At 37.4% G+C, this 18,095-nt stretch overlaps 1 protein-coding gene across 1 annotated transcript in view; it reads left to right on the plus strand.

Annotated features, from left to right (window-relative positions):
• The first annotated feature begins 2,872 nt into the window (after positions 1-2,872).
• TRAPPC3L (trafficking protein particle complex subunit 3L) overlaps positions 2,873-18,095 on the plus strand; it is a 39,698-nt gene continuing 24,475 nt past the window's right edge. The window contains exons 1-3 of the mRNA XM_019967168.2: positions 2,873-3,175; positions 6,997-7,094; positions 10,079-10,178. Of these exons, the coding sequence (XP_019822727.1) occupies positions 3,134-3,175; positions 6,997-7,094; positions 10,079-10,178 (240 nt within the window). The 5' untranslated portion in view covers positions 2,873-3,133. The remainder of the gene's footprint in view (positions 3,176-6,996; positions 7,095-10,078; positions 10,179-18,095) is intronic.

An 18,095-nucleotide genomic window follows, 5' to 3' on the forward strand; every position in this document is an offset into this window, starting at 1 on the left:
CGAAAGAGGGAAACTTTCCTCTCCTGCATTATTTTGAAATGATTCATCTTCCTAATTTGCTGCCAAGGCAGAAAAGTAGAATCATACAACCCAGGGGGTCGTCAAAGAGTCTGAGCTGACTTAGCGACTAAACAACAACAACCTGTTTGAAACACAATCTCTGTGCCTCCCTCTCTATTTAAGTGAAGGATGGTTTTACATAAAAAAGAAAGAGCCTGGGGAATGCAAGGCTCACTCTGATCTGAAGAGCTACTAGAGGCAAGTAGATTTCATGGTCTGAACACCAGAGCTGTGCTTGAGTCAGTTATGTTTTTGCACAGGCCCGCCAGGCAGGGGTTCCTAACTTAAGCCCCGTGGTCCTGGCTGCAGGGGAGGGAGAGCGGGGAGACCCAACCATCTGGGAAAGAGCTGGGGTTTTCTTTCTTTCTTTCTTCATTTTTAGTTGCTTTGGGTCTTCATTGCTGCTCACGGGCTTTCTCCAGTTTCTGCAAGCAGGAGCTACTCTTCTTTTCAGTGGGTTCCCTTTATGGCAGCTTCTCTTGTGTGGAGCATCCTCTGGGGGTGGGGGTGATGGGAAGCGGGGACTGGGGGACTTGTAGCACATAGGCTTTAGTTGCTCCTTGGCATATGAAATCTTTCCAGACCAGGGATTGAACCTGAGTGCCCTTCATTGGTAGGTGGATTCTTACCCACTGGATCACTAGGGAAGTCCTGGCTTTTTCTAATGAATCTAGGATGTCCTGAATTCTCACAGTGGCCCTGATGTCACCACAGCATTAGTTTAGTGAAATCAGTTCCTGTATCATCATTCGCCTCCCACCAAGTACACAGACTTTTTCTGTCTTTCTCTGGATCTTTCATCTAGAACCCAGAATTATCCCCAAATTGGGCCCTGCAACATACTGTCAGCATACCTTCTGAGATTTTGTGAGTCGACCTCTAAAATATTTTGCTCTAACGTAAGTAGCATATGAGCAGTGGAAATAAAAAAAGACATTGCTGATTTGGAGTCAGCAGATTTAGTGCAAATTCCTCTTTGTTACCCACTTTCCAGCTTGTTGTTGTTCAGTCACTCAGTCATGTCCGACTCTTTATGACTGTATGGACTGCAGCACGCCAGGCTTCCTTGTCCATCACCAGCTCCCAGAGCGCGCTCAAACCCATGTGCATTGAGTCGGTAATGCCATCCAACCATCTCATTCTCTGTCATCCCCTTCTCCTGCTTTCAGTCTTTTCCAGCATCAGGGTCTTTTCTAATGAGTCAGCTCGTCACATCAGGTGGCCAAAATATTGGAGCTTCAGCTTCAGTATCAGCTAATCTTGAACAAATTCCTTAATTCTCCAGCTAACCTTCAACAAATTTCTTAAGCTCTGACTTTTAGATTTCTATCCTTTAAAATGGTCATGATTACAGTACTGAATACTTCAAGGGTGTAATTAAATTAAAATGAGACCAAATGGCTTAGTGTGCCAATGCAGGAGACACAGGAGATGTGAGTTCAATTCCTAGGTTGGAAGATCCCCTGTAGAAGGAAATGGCAATCCACTCCGGTATTCTTGCCTGGGAAATCACAAGGATAGAGGAGTCTGGCAGGCTATAGTCCATGGAGTCACAAGAGTCAGACACAACTTAATGACAACCACCACCACCAAAGAAAATGAAAAACAGGTTGTAAACTGTACAGTTTATATAAACATAAGATGTTATTAAAATCTGCTACTGAAAAGTCCCACACTTCCCAACCCAGCAAAACTGCTCTTCCTGATAATGGTATCTTGGAAGAAAAGCACTAATAGAAATACCTTAAGTATTGGAGCATACCATTTGATACATCACCTACAAAAACCATCTACAGTAATTCATGTTTGTATAGTACATGATAATGGAGAAGGAAACGGCAGTCCACTCCAGTATTCTTGCCTGGAGAATCCCATGGACAGAGGAGCCTGGTGGGCTACAGCACATGGGGTCGCCAAGAGTCGGTTTGTAGCACACATCATTTCCTTGATACAACTCTTCTGTGAGGTGGGCACTGTTATTGCCATTTTCCAGATGTGAAAACAGATCCAAATAGCAATAAAATGCCTTGCCCATGGTGACACAACCAGTAAATTATAGAAACGCAGCTAAGCCTGAGCCTTCCAAAGCCTCCTAGGCTCTTTGAACTAAGTCACACTGTTCTCCAAAGTAGTCAGTAGTCTGTCACTATATAGCAAGAATTTTCCAGAACACATAAGACTAATCGACTCAGGCTGTAAGAAATAGAGAACTACTTTCTCAAATTGAATTTTATGCTTCTATTTCTGGAAGAGTTTTGATCCTCTGAACCCTGCAGTTGTCAAGATGAGAAGGTTTCTTGTTTTTAACTTGAGGTATCTCTACTTCTGCGTAAATAAAACAGCCTTCAATAGCTAATATATTAGGTACTTTCAAAAGAAAGCTAAGGGCTTGTTTTCTCTGCCAGAATCATTATACATTATTAAACTGTAGAACATGCATTTTGAGCAATAGTTTTGTAAGAAAATATTATCACCCAAATTCTATCACACCTTAAATGGCTGCTTATGAAAAAGAAAGTTACCAAATTTGGATTTGTAATCACACTAAGTGGGGATCTTTCATACTTATTATTTGGGGGATAAAATGAAACCCATTAGAGTTGTCGATTAGGTTTGAATCCAGGATTTAGTGTCTATAAATTGCTGATCCTTTCTCGAATCCACACCACAATCAATACAAAGACTGAATAATGCTAACATTTAGATCTATCTTGGATTGTGAAGGTTTATGTTTGTGATTTTAAAACAATGCTTTGGCATGAGAACAAAACACCACTCTTATACTCCCTTGGGCCAAAGAATTCTCAGTAGCTGGTGCTTCTGGTCTGACTTTTCACTCTCAGCTTTTATGTCTTTAGTTTACAACTCGTCCCTACAAGTGAAGCAGTATTTGATTGCTGGCACTGTACTTGGCTATAAGACAGTCCTATTTATGATTCTTTTCCTCTCCAGTTCAGCAGAGAGCAAAAGCTGTAGAGTGCAGAAGTAGCACCCGTGTCTCAGAGCAAGGAGGAGCTACAGAAGCAATACGAAAAGACAAAGATCGGTGAACCTTCTTCACCTGCCAGGCACAATGTCTCGTCCTGCACACAGAAGACCAGAATACCGTAAAATAGTAAGATCTCTTTATAAATATATTCTCAAAGAGATTATTTTTTTCCTGCTTTAGAGAAAATGTTTTCCCAAGTGATTTCTGAATTATTTTGAAAGGTGATGCTATTAAGTAGACTTTTCCAGTGGAGCAAAGGGAGTGTTTTGTGGAGAGAAACATAAATGACACTTCTGGGAATAGTTACAATGATCTTTTACATACTGTGAGAGAATAATCAATTCTTTATACATATTTTAAAGTCTTCTTTTCTGACTAATTATATCTACAGAAGTGTCAAATTTTTCTTCTATCTCTAACAGTAAAAGTAAAAAGATTAAGCAGTTCTTTGTATTTCATACTTGTAACTGGTTGTATTTCATACTTCATGAAATAGGAAATGAAACATATACAAAATAGATGATTATATATTACATTAAGTAGGAATAGGTCATCAAAAACTCAATACTAAAATGATTGCCTTTAAACTATATTTTCTAGTCTTAAATATAATTATTATTGTGACTTGGTGTGGGCTCTTATCTTTCCTGTATATTCCAAGTTCAGAGTTATTTTTAAAACTATTTGAGGATTAGATTTGGATAAGTGTTGTTCTTTAACTCTCTTTTATTATGGTTTAGAGGTATTCAGAAGTTACAGATGTTAAAATTCATCATTAAGTTTAAAACTCTGTTAATTATTTCAGCAGACTCAAGGGCATTACATAAAAGTAACTCTGGACATGAATACTTAGGATTGTATGACTAACCCATGCACACACCATTTGGAAATGGCTGTAGATGCCAGTCTGGAATCTTCATTTTTTTATGGGACTCCTCAAATGCTGAAAAATATTGTATGTGCTTCATATTATACCTAAGTCACTTAATTTATGTATCAGTTAAAACACATTTTTATCTTGATATATCCAAAACCTCCTGAAATAATTAATGGTGTTCTATTTTTTATGTAAAAAAAGATTGATTTTTATGTTTTCAAAACTGTGATGATAAATTTATGTTGATCTCTCTTGTGATCAATCTGAGACCCTTCTGGACATGTGTTTCAAGATACAGTCTTTGACCATGAAACAAAATGAAGAACACTGGCCTTTATGGGCACCGAGCTTGAAACTCAGCTAGAAGTAAAACATAGTTAGTATCCACCCACCAGAGAGAGAGAGGAAAGAAAAGAAAATGCTATTTTTTTTTCAGTTTAGCCTTAATTATAAATGGGCACAATGTTGAAGGTATGGCACATAGATAGGTGTAATTTTATCTCCTGTTCTCTATTTTTCAAATTCTTTTGTTTTACTGCTGGCAGCAACAACCACATTCATTCACTTCTCTCTCTCCTTCAACTTTGCTTATTCTTACACTGTCATATTGGCTTTTAACAGTGATTTATCTTCTGCTGTAGCTCCTTATATGTTAGGCAGATATTTTCTGTATAATTTACAGGCAGTTCTTGTGATTTATGATTAGGTTCTTGGAAGGTTTAAATAAGAACGGAATTAAAACTGAATACATGATGACCCTTCAGTGGTTTGCTTAACAAATATTTTTATTTAAATCACATGCTTTACATCATTGGTTTCCTACTAGAAATATTAATGTACTCATTTTTTCCTATGCCTGAAGTGTGTACATTAGTGCTTAATGTCAATTAATGTATTTAATGTCAATTAATGTTTTTAATGTATATTCTACACATGTTTATGACATTTTGATTTAGCTTTTCAACAGAAATTATGTCCCTATGCACCATATACTATTTGGATTCTTTTGATTTATCATTTATAATTTAAATTTTAAATTATAATTAAATTATAATTTAAAATTTACAAAGTTATAATAAATATTCTACCCAATTAAAGAAACCTATTTATCGTGATATAAACCTATTCATAAGAGAATGGACATTGGTGGTATTGGGTCAATTTTGGAAGCATTTGGATCAATATCATATAACATTTCAAAGAAGTCACTTGGTTGAATAAACTATTTTATTGGTTTTCTGAGTCATTTCTACTTCTTATTTAAGAAAAAATAATTGAATACATATTATCAGGCCTTATCTTGCCCTCCATGTTGTGCTACACAAGATACCTGAGCCTGCAGGTAAAAACACCACTTCTAACCTGGAATCCATATTTGATCTAGATTATGCACAAAATAAGATTATTTTTGACAATGGTACCCCTTCCTACCTCCCTCTCCCACTCACCTCTACTCCAGGCAGTGCCTTCTTTTGTGCACCTCAAAGAAAATTGCTACAACAGAGAGGAGCCTGCAGTCTCAGACTCCACCCGGGCTCTGCCAATCATGGCCAGTTGGGAGAGTAACTCATTCCTCCTGAGGCCTCATTCCCTGCTCTGAAAAATTGAGGGAATTGCAGTAAATTATGTCAGATATCTTCTTCTATTTCTTTGTTTTCAATAGCAGATACAAAACAAAGAAACTTTTTTTTAATTGGAGGATAATTGCTTTATAATGTTGTGTTGGTTTCTGCCATACAACAATGTGAGTCAGTCATAATTATACATATATCCCCCCCTCTCTTGAGCCTACCTCCCATCCCCTAATCTACCCCTCTAGGTCATCACAGAGAGCCAGGCTTGGGCCCCTGTGCTATTCAGCAGCTTCCCACTAGCTATCTTTTTAACACATGATAGTGTATATATGGGGCTTCCCTGGTAGATTAGCTGGTAAAGAATCCACCTGCAATGCGGGAGACTCTAGTTCAGTTCATGGGTTGCGAAGTTCCCCTGGAGGAGGCATGGCAACCCACTTCGATATTCTTGACTTTCTTAATTTGTCCCACCCTCTCCTTCCTCCACTGTCTTCACAAGTCTGTTCCCTATGTCTTTGTCTCCAATCCTTCCATCCAAATAGGTTCATCAGTACAATTTTTCTAGATTCCATATATATGCATTAATGTACAATATTTGTTTTTCTCTTTTTGACTTACTTCACCCTCTATAACAGGCTCTAGGTTCATCCACCTCACTGCAACTGACTCAAATTCTTTCCTTTTTATGGCTGAATAATATTCCATTGTATATCCATACTACATCTTCTTTATCCATTCATCTGTTGATGGATATCTGGGTTGCTTCTATGTCCTACCTGTTGTAAATAGTTCTGCAGTGAACCAAAAAAACTTTTTAAAAGGGATTGATTGAATTTTGTGTTTTCTTTTTTCCATATTTTCAACATATCTTTGGTAAACTAAACCAAATTTATTCTCAGTTTTACTTTTCATTTTTAATTTATTCTTAAAAATATTACATATTTTAGAGATCTATAAGAAAAGTACAAATTCTTTTTTCTCTAAGTATAAAGAAAAACTCTAAATTTGTTGCTATAGTAGGGTTCAGCCTGATGGTCTCCTTAGCAGATCTGAAACGTATTAGGGATTGTGCAGACTCATGAGACATCTCACCCAATTTTTCCTTCCAAGTGAAAACATGGTCAAAATATACCAAAGGCCATTCTAGAACAATAAGAATTTATATTAGCAATTAGCATTTTAAAAAACTTCCTCCATGAAAACGTATTGTAAGTTGTATAAGCAAATGCATAGAAAGATGTTCGCATGTTAAGAAATTTATTTCAGAGCTCTTTTTCCCCCAGCAAAGTATCCAAATATGGGTACAATTTGTTCTCGAGTGAAAATTACTGCAGTCATCAGACACAACTGAGCACACACACTTAGTGGGGAGGGGGATGGAAGAAAGGAACAGATGATCTTAAAGGCTGCTTCTGGCTAGAAAACTTTTTATAAAGGACCAGTAGTATATTTCCCATAACTTTGCCAATAACATAAAACTATCTCTTTTTCCCCAGAATAAAGATCTCTTTGTCCTCACCTATGGAGCTCTGGTTGCCCAACTCTGTAAGGATTATGAAAAAGATGAAGATGTGAATAAATATTTAGATACAATGTGAGTAGACGTCTTTTATTCTTGTGGAATGGAGTTGGTCTTCCTCTTTTGACTTGTCTTGCTCCATTTTAGCTCCTCTTCTATTTCAACAAATCCCATCTAGAGAGGAACATAATTTCTAATAACTGCCATTTAAGTTGCCATAAAGCCTAAAGCAATAAGAAGGGGTTTTTATTCCATGAATATCAATCATGTGACATTTTCTTTTTTATTAGAAATCATTTATTTGCTAGTGTTCTGTAAGCAAAAGACGTGGTAAAACTGAAATTGCTCTTTAAAGAATATGGTGGGTCATCACATTTCTTTTCAAGTCTTCTGTTCTAGCATAATTTCTTCCAATGTAAATGTGTGTTTATGTAAGCATAGACTATCTATGGAAGGATCTGTGCAAAAACTGCTAATGGTAGTTGCCTGAGAGAACTGGGGGGAAGGGCAGGAGATTATGGGTAGAAGGGAGATTTACTGTTCCTTACATAGTGCGTGTATTATCCGAACACTTTTAACATTACTCTGTTTTACTCAAAATCATACTAAATAAAGAACTCATTCCTTCCTTTTAAAATAAAAGTCCATTCTCCTTTATTAATAGACATTTCTCCTACACTAATTCAGCCTTTAATTTTCAGAACAATTATATGATTATTATATTACTGCTTAACAATAAAACATCTATAAATATACTTAAATCTCTTAATTATGGATCCTTAAAAGGTTTCTAACAGAGCAATGACTGGAAAATTTGTACTAGTTAGAAGGTTCCATTAGAAAGTTTGAAGAGGAAATTTAGTGTAGATGAGCATTTTGGACCTCTTTTAAAACGCTCATTATATTCTTGATTGACATACAGAAAAAAGACATTAAGAAAAGCTTGAAAGATTTTTTTGTGAGCTCTTGCTTTCCTCCCTTTCTATATGCTTATCCTTTTTCTATCAGAAAGTTCTCCTTCATTGTTCTAAGTTCTGTTCATTTTGGTCCACATATTCTTTTAAAAAATTTCTTAATTAGTCAGGAGGACTTCCTCAGCTAAATTGTCTGTAACAGTGGTAGCTTTTCAAGCTATTTTATATTTAGGTCACTCTTAAAAACATGATAAAATATTTTCAGAAGTCAGATTATTTAACTTGTTAAATTTCCATTGTTTTGCAGAACAACAGCATAAAATGAAGACACTCATTTATTTGACACCCCCCCAAAAAAAATACCTATGGGTAGCTACTTGGGTGCATATTTTAATAAACATGAATGAAATATTATTTAAAGAATGCATTTTGAGAGGCTGTAGAAAGGCCTTGCCGTAAGAAAAACAATAATTCGCATTTGGATTTCTTTAATAGCTTCTGCTGACAGCATCTTACATTTTTAATTTGATATATAAAATATCTGCTTTGCAGAAATATACCGTTTGACCAAAGCAAGATGTATACTGCACTGACTACAACATTCTGCCTTTCCATTATCTGTCCTAGCAGCTGAGCCTGCAGATATGCATAATATAGAAAACACTGAAAACATTTTTTTCTAAAATCCTGGTACAACTATTTCTATAGTTTCTATTTTTTAAAAGTCTTTTCAACGTGAACTTCCTGCCTAGAATCACAAAGCACTTTTCTTGGAAGGCAAGTAAGCTAAACTGAATATTTCTATCTACTCAGAAATATAAACAAATAACCTCATAGATTTAGTAAATCACTTTGACATCAAATCCACCTTCCTCTCCCAGTTGACTGGTCACTGAATATCCACTCCCACCCTTTTCAAGCCCTGTGGAACAAATATAGCCCCGTACAGACTGTGATGTCTTTTGACTTGTTGAGCTTTCTGTTGCCCTGTTCAAATTGTTTCATTAGTCATGGACATGCGGCTGTGACATTAAAAGACTGATTTTGTGCCAGTTGGTAAGCAAAAACAGTCTTCTTTCTTTTATTTCCACTGTTAAGTTCATAATTCCTCAAGTAGATTGAAAGTTTTAGGTCTGTCTTGTTGAATCTGTCTGCTCAGATATATTATCACATCTCAATAAAATGATTGCAGAATTGTGCTTTGGGTACGACTCAAGCCATCTGCTGTGAGATAGAGTGAACACATAATACAAATACCTTCTCCCCAGTCCCATACATTTAATTTCCCTAAAATTAAAAAAAAAAGAACTTTCTGAACTTTGCTTTTTTTGTTCTTTTCACTAAACCAGTGTTCCAACTTCAGTGTAGCTGAAAATTAATGGCACAAAAAAAATTATTTCTCCATTCCCTTCTTCCTCTCCTTCCAGAACCGATCCCAGACATACCTGCTCTCCTACCATGGAAACTATGCTAAGAAAAGATGAGCATCTAGGTACCACACCTGTAGCAGCCAAGTCAGCTAGAGCCTCATTCTGTTTCTGATAATGGCCAGTGATGAGAAAGCTAGCTGCCAATGAGACACATTAGGCTGCAAACACCAACCTCTTTTAATTTTGATTTACACTGTTAAGTTTGGGTCAGCCTTCACTCCTCAGACTCTTTTGCTTAAAGGAGACTGGTTAAAATTTCCTGGATGAGTTGTGCTCTATGGGTCATAAGGCTGCTGCTGCTAAGTCACTTCAGTCGTGTCCGACTCTGTGCGACCCCATAGACGGCAGCCCACCAGGCTCCCCCGTCCCTGGGATTCTCCAGGCAAGAACACTGGAGTGGGTTGCCATTTCCTTCTCCAGTGCGTGAAAGTGAAGTCGCTCAGTTGTGTCCAACTGTTAGTGACCCCATGGACTGCAGCCTACCAGGCTCCTCCGGCCATGGGATCTTCCAGGCAAGAGTACTGGAGTGGGGTGCTACTGCCTTCTCCGGGTCATAAGGAACTCCCTGCCAAATTGCCATTTGACTTGTCAACTTGGTTTACTTTATTATTTATTTACAAAAGTCCTAACAGATGATTCCATGCTGAAACATGGAGGGACTTCACTAATGTCTCAAATATTATTTTCATAGGACACTCTTTCCCTTCCTCCACAGGGGATACGGTATTGGAACACGGCTGGTAGAAGACTTTTTGGCTCGATCATGTGTGAGAAGATGCCACAGTTATTCAGAAATTGCAGACATAATTGCCCAGGTAAGTGCATTTTAGCTTTGGCAGTATGTTTTGAAAAATTTTGATTGGTCCTGTTTGGTGGTTTTCTTCTCCAATTGAATGGGTTTCAACTGTTTTTGTTACTAGGTGCTAAGAGAAGGAATTCTGATCAAAACGCATTTTATTTCTGCACAGAGATAAAGCTACTGTGACCAGAGATAAATGCTGCCAGGCTTTTAAACATCTATTGATTTTTCTGACCACTTGTGGGGCGTGTACGTCCCACACTGGGAAAAATGTTTTGAGAAGGTAAACAGAAAGACAGGGTAAAAGGCAGCCTTATAACACGTATAAGGGTATGGAGAAGGGGATAGCAATCCACGCCAGTATTCTTGCCTGGAGAATCCCATGGACAGAGGAGCCTGGTGGGCTACGGTATACAGGGTCGCAGAGTCTGACGTAACTGAAGCAACTTAACGTGCATATAACACATATGCCCCAAACTAGTTTCTTTGCATAATCATTTTTAGCACATGGAAGGAGGTAACCTTTGGTTAGCTCAGAGAATATTGGTGTAGTCATTTTGTTCCCAGAACGATGTTTTCCCCAGAGGAAAAAATAAGCTTCCTGTAAAAGCATGTGCTCTAAGAACTTTCATAGCCCTTATGTATAAGAAATAACTTTGAATCATCCAGCACAAGCTCAGATTTCTTGGATATAAGGTTAGGAACTGAATCCTTAGCCAAAATTCATTTAATCTGCAGGTCTTATGGTTACTAACCTGGTGCTGTCTGTTTGTGGGAGCCCTAGAAAACAGGCATGGACATGAGATATTGATGGAGACAGTAAGCTGCCTCCAGTTCACACAACCGACCAGTTAAGTCCGTATCATTTTCCTTTTCTCTCATTCTTAATATAATTCTATGTTGTCATACTGACTCTTCATCTAAGTGGTGATAATGGTTTGACATAGTGCTTTGTGATTCTCAGTGCAATTTTACATACTTTTTGTCTTTCATTCTAAAAGTATCTCTGTGAGGTAGACAGGGTAGGGGTTATTGTCCTCATTTTCCAGTTAAGAAATCTTGAGCTCCAGAAAGAATATGATAAAAACTGAATATAGTATATGTGAAAAAAATTATACCAAAAAACCACAACCAAATGAAAGATGTTTTCACATATTATTATTATTACTTTCATTATTTTGTGGCTAGTGAATCATGTAGTTGAAATTAAAATCCAGGTCTTCCAGTCCTAGCGTAGTCAGTTTATTATACCACTAAACAGGTTAAAAAAATTCTCTTTCCATATTTGCAGATGGTAACTAAGATACTGAAGCAGTAATTTGAAAAATGAAATAATTTTTCACTCAATCACTGCTATGGGTAATGCTACAAGAATACTAGCTGTTTTAATGGAAAGTAAATACTTGAAATGTATAAATGTACATGGCTGTATTCTATTTCTGTAAAAAAAAAAAAAAAAAACACCATTTGGATTTTGATAAGGATTGCATTGAATCATTAGATCGCTTGGTAGTATGGACATTTTAGCAATAGTAAGTCTTCCAATCCATGAATATAAAATGTAGTTCTATTTTTTGTGTCTTATTTAATTTTTTTTTCATTAATGTTTTGCAGTCTTCAGTATACAAGTCTTTCATCTCCTTAGTTAGGTTTATTCCTAGGAATTTCATCCTTTTTCGATGCTTCTATAGATGGACTTTTTCTTTTTTCTTTTTGAGGGGTGATAGTTCATTGTCAATGGCACCCCACTCCAGTACTCTTGCCTGGAAAATCCCATGGATGGAGGAGCCTGGTAGGTTGTAGTCCATGGGGTCGCGAAGAGTTAGACACGACTGAGCGAGTTTACTTTCACTTTTTACTTTGATTCATCGGAGAAGGAAATGGCAACCCACTCCAGGGTTCTTGCCTGGAGAATCCCAGGGACGGGGGAGCCTGGTGGGCTGCAGTCTATGGGGTCACACAGAGTCGGATACGACTGAAGCAACTCAGCAGCAGCAGCAGCAATTCATTGTCAGTGTATAGAACAGTACTAATTTTTGTATGTTGATTTTGTATTCTGCAGCTTACTGAAATTATGTATTAGTTCTAACAGTTTTTTGTATAGTCATTAGGATTTTTATGTATAAGATCACATCATCTGCAAAAAGAGAGTTTTACTTCTTATCCAATTGGGGTGTGTTTTCTTTCTTTTTTTTGCCTAATTGTTCTTACTGTGATTTCCAGTAGTACTATGTTGAGTTGAAGTAGTAAGAGCAGGCAGCCCTACCTGGTTCCTGATCTTAAAAGAAAAGCCCTTGGTTTTCACTATTGAGTAAGGCAATGGAAAAAGCACAGCCTCTTCAACAAATAATGCTGAGAAAGCACAGAACAATGAACCTGGACCCTTATCTTATACCATACACAAAACCAACTCAAAATGGACTAAAAAAATGTAAAATCCAAAACTTTAAAACTCCTGAAACAGACTATAGGGGAAAGGCTCATGACATGGGTCTTGACAGTGATTTCATGGATACGACATCAACAGCACAGGCAACGAAAGCAAAATAAGCAGGTGAGATTACATCAAACTAAAAAGGTTCTGCACAGTAAGCAATCAACAGAATGTAAAGATAACCTATGGAATTAGAGCAAATATTTGAAACCACCTATCCGATAAGGAATTAATCCCCAAAATACATTAGAAAATTCTATAACTTTAATTAAAAAAATAAACCAAACTAATAACCTAATTAAGAAATAGGCTAAGACCTAAGTAGACATTTCTCCAAAGAAAATATACAAATGGCCAAGAGGTATATGAAAACAGTCACTAATTGTCAGGGAAATGCAAACCAAAACCACAATAAGATATAACCTCACAACTGCCAAAATGGCTGATTTGTTTTTTTTTAATGTTGCTGAAGATGCTCAGAAACTGGAGCCCTTGCATACTGTCAGTGGGAATACAAAATGCAGCCACTGTGGAAAATAGTAAGGAAGTTCCTCAAAACATTGAAAAATGCAATTACCATGTGACCTACAATGCCTCTTCCGGATATGTACCAGAAAGAATTGAAATCAGGGTCTGGAAAAGATAGTAGCACTCCTGTACTCTAGGAAACAACCCGAAAGTTGATTGACTGATGAATAGATAAGGTGATCAATACTACAATCGCATACTATTCAGTCTTTAAAAAGGACATTCTGCAATATGCAACAACATGCTGCTGCTGCTGCTAAGTCGCGTCAGTCGTGTCCGACTCTGTGCGACCCCACAGACGGCAGCCCACCAGGCTCCCCTGCCCCTGGGATTCTCCAGGCAAGAACACTGGAGTGGGTTGCCATTTCCTTCTCCAGTGCGTGAAAGTGAAAAGTGAAAGTGAAGACTCTAGCGACCCCATGGACTGCAGCCTACCAGGCTCCTCCGTCCATGGGATTTTCCAGGCTGGAGTGGGTTGCCATTGCCTTCTCTATGCAACAACATGGTTGAAGTCAATTACAGAATGACAAATCTGGTATGATTCCACTTATATGAAGTCTCTAAAATAGTCAAATTCACAGAATCAAAGAGTAGAATTGTGGTTGCCAGCAGCTGAGGGAAGGGAGAAATAAGGAATTACTAATCAACAGGCATAAAGTTTCAGTCAAGCAAGATGAATGAGCTCTATGACACTTCTCTGATGGTCCAGTGGTTAAGACTCCATGCTTCCAATGCAGGGTGTGCAGGTTTGATTCCTGGTTGGGCAACTAAGATCTCATGTGCTATGCCATGCAGCGCCCCGCCCCCCCCCCCCCCAAAAAAAAAGTAAGTTCTAGAGGTCTGTTGTAAAAAAAGACTTAAAAGAAACAGGTCTGTTTGATATAAAACTAAGAACATGTGCAACATCCACTTTCCAAATATCTCTTCTCTAAACATTTTATGTCTTTTTGGTCTTTCCAATGTCATGTAAATTCTTGTCAGCCCCTCCTATCCTCAGCGATTGGGAAAAAAATCCACTTTCACTCCCATACAAGATTCCTTATTAATGAAGAATAAGAAGGACCTCGCCCTTCTCTTGTGCAGAGAGGCTGTCTCTTGGCCTTTGCACTTTCCTTCAAAGACCTGATTTCCTCCCTCTTGATCATTTCCACCTCCCCAGCAAAGTGTTCTTTTACATGTGGGGATGATGTCACCCAGTTCAAGAGCATTTTAACACAGATGATGGGTCAGACTTTATACTCAGCCACTGATGCTTTGCTTATAATTAGTAGCTTTTGTTAAAAGGTTTGGCTTTCCATAGCATTATCTCATTAGCCCTTGTAAACTCTCCTGGAGGAGGCAAGTATAAAATGTTCCAGAGCTGGTGTTGTAGAGAAGTGGGGCAAGGTCAGAGGGAGTTCACCTAGTCACATGCTGCCGTGGGGCACAGCACAATCGGGAACAGAACCTAATGGTGTGACTTCTGTTTGGCTGCCCTCTCAGACCACGCACTTGTACAGAACACTGCCATCACTCTTCCCGAGTACCTACTGTATACTGACATGTCATGGCTTCCACAGAATTCATGATTGTTGTCCTGGCTCCAAACCAGGAAAGAGAAAGAGGATGCATTTGAAGGAAATTGGCTAGATGAAGAAATCTATGCCCATATGAGTGAAGTGATTCTCCGAAGAGCTGGTTAGTGAAAGACTGCACGTAGGAACAGGTCTCCTGACTTTATGCCTCTGCCTCTGAGAGGGGACAACTATTTGACTTTGGATATTAATAACATTTTCCCCTCTCTAGCTTTCTTCATTTCATCTTTTCCACACAACAGATTGTCACTCTGTCACTAGGCTTCTGACAAATTCTTTTGACAGTCTTTATCAACTTAGACAGCTTATTAAAAAGCGGAGACATTACCTTGCCAACAAAGGTCCGTCTAGTCAAAGTTATGGTTTTTCCAGGAGTCATGTATGGATGTGAGAGTTGGACTATAAAGAAAGCTGAGCGCCAAAGAATTGATGCTTTTGAACTGTGGTGTTGGAAAAGACTCTTGAGAGTCCCTTGGACTGTGAAGAAACCCAACCAGTCGATCCTAAAAGAAATCAGTCCTGAATATTCACTGGAAGGATGCTGAAGCTGAAACTCCAATACTTTGGCCACCTGATGCAAAGAACTGACTCATTTGAAAAGACCCTGATGCTGGGAAAGACTGAGGCGGGAGAAGAAGGGGATGACAGAGGATTAGATGATTGGATGTCATCATTGACTCAACAGACATGAGTTTGAGTATACTCCGGGAGTTAGTGATGAACAAGGAGGCCTGGCGTGCTGCAGTCCATGGAGTCGCAGAATCGGACACAGCTGAGCGACTGAACTGAACTGAACCCTTAAATTGCGCCATCTAGTGGTGTGAGAAGAAATCTCATGCCAGACACCAAATCACTGATTCAAAGAATTTTTATAGTCAGCCTTACATTTTATAGAAAAAAGGACATAGGCTAATTATGAACTCAACTTCCTGAAACATTAAACATGTATGAATTTCTAATGTCATTTTTTCATATACAAGTGTACCTTTTGTGATTATTCCTTCAAAATACAACTACAAATTTTAAGTAAGACAATATATAATTAGCAGCAATATAACGTGATATGTAGCAGCATATAATATTTTAAAACGTGAGTAATACAGAGCTTTTCTTCAGAAAAGCTCAAAGTAATTTCCACCTATTGTCTATTTTTCTATTACAAGAACCGTGTGAAGTAAAAAGGCATCTGTCATTAGCCTCATTTTACTGACAATGTAATTAAGACTCAGATGATGTCACCACGAACACATAAAGAAGAAAAGCCAGTTTAACTGTTGATGTGAATCTAAATTGATGCATTCACTATTTTCATAGTGTTTGGAGATTCCTAAAAAAGTTAAAATAGAACTAACATAAGATTTATCAATTTCACTTGAGTATTTACCTGAAGAAAATAAAAACACTAATTGGAAAAGATATATGCACTTTTATGTTCATTGCAGCATTGTTTACAGTAGCCAAGATATGGAAGCAACCTAAGTGCCCCTAAATAGATGAGTGGATAAAGAAGATGTGAAACACACACACACACACACCACACACACGTGTGTGGTGTGTGGTGTGTGTATATAATGAACTACTACTCAGCCATAAAAAAGAATAAAATCTTGCAATTTGCAACAACATGATGGACCTAGAGCGTATTATGCTAAGTGAGATGTCAGACAGAGAAAGACAAATGGTGTATGACTTTACTTATATGTGGAATCTAAAAAGCAAAATAAATGAACGAACATAACAAAAAAGAAACAGACTTACAGATACAGAGAACAAACTAGTGTTTGCCAGAGCAGGGAGATTTGAGAGGAGGGATGAAATGGTTGAAGGGGATTAAGAGGTACAAACTATCAGTCATAAGATCAATGAGTCACATTGATGTAATGTACAGCACAAGAAATATAGAAAATATTTTTAATAGTATGGTGTATAATCTATAAAAATATAAATCACTATTATACACCTGAAACAAATATAATGGTGCAAATCAACTACACTTCAATTTTTAAAATGTGTAGCTTTCAGAGAAAAAAAGCCAGCTTCGAATTTAATTTTTCTGACTTTGTTCCAGTGCTTTTTCCAAAAATTAATTGTTTCTTTAAAATAGACCTTTGATTAGAATATATATATATATATATATACACACATATATATATATAACCGAGTCACTTTGCTGCACATCAGAAACTAATACATGTAAATCAACTATACTCCAATAAAAATATGAAATGTACCTTTGAAGATTTTTCTCCTATTACAACCACCATTCTGAGAAAAATGAAAATGCAGAATTTGCAGTAGAGTTACCCTAGATGATTTTAGTTGTAGTAATGAAATATTGGAGAGTTTAAACTTAACAGGCATACATCCCTGTGTTTATTATAAGAGCAAGTCAAAGATAAAATTGTACTTCTCTCTGGTCTAAGGTCTAAAAGAGAGCTCCTTATTACACAAAAATGTATTTCATGGTTTCCAAACACATTTATGATAAAAATTTTTTTATTAGAAGAATCAAATCAAAGAAAAACTTCATCATTGAATCAAGATAATCATAAAGGATGGGCCTGAAAAGAATTATTAGAATGTTGCCTTTAAGAGTAGCTTAAACATGAGGAGCTCCGATCCTCATCAGATTCGGAGCAGTAGTCTAACCAAGTTCAATGTAATGGAGATTAAATCTGAGTCCACATCCTGCTCAGCCACATTCCCTCTCTGTGACCCTGAGCAAATCATACAGCTTGTCCAAAGGTCAGTGTCCACATGTATCAGGTGAGACCTCTTCCAGTTGTGGTTTCCGGATTTTCAGGTATTGCTTTCCCTAGCTAAACTCTGGACACAGAACTGTAATCATAAACAGCTGAATATGTTGATTGCAGCTTCCAGTCTATCTCAGAACATCCGTGCCTTCTCGTTACTGATAGTATTTACAAATAGTTGACCTGGTGTAAACTCTGTTCATCAAAGCCTGGAAAGCTTTTTACTGTTAGGTCAATGTCATTATGATGGTTGCTCTGAGGGGTATAGACGGAATTTATGATTTTCTAGAATAAACATCACATCATTGGTATTGTCACAATGAAATTTTTAAATAGAAAAAAATATGATATAAAATATATAAAAGATAGAAACAGACTTATAAAACTTGAAATTCTGATCCTTAGGCTGAAAAAATTGGAACTCCATATATTGTGCTTGCAATAAATTCTGAAAAGCAAAAGCGAAATCTTTTACTTTGAATAGTATAAGTTGAAACCTTGGAAAGGTAAAGGAACTCATGATCAATCTTACTGAGAACATCTTTATTATGAAAATAAGGCAACATAAGGCTGTATTTTAGTTCAATCTTTTAATCAGGCTGTGACACACAGTTTCACTGTGTTTTATGCCTGTTGATCTTCCA

The sequence above is a fragment of the Bos indicus genome, chromosome 9 (genome assembly GCF_029378745.1).
Source record: "Bos indicus isolate NIAB-ARS_2022 breed Sahiwal x Tharparkar chromosome 9, NIAB-ARS_B.indTharparkar_mat_pri_1.0, whole genome shotgun sequence".
In the NCBI taxonomy this organism is placed as follows: Eukaryota; Metazoa; Chordata; class Mammalia; order Artiodactyla; family Bovidae; genus Bos; species Bos indicus.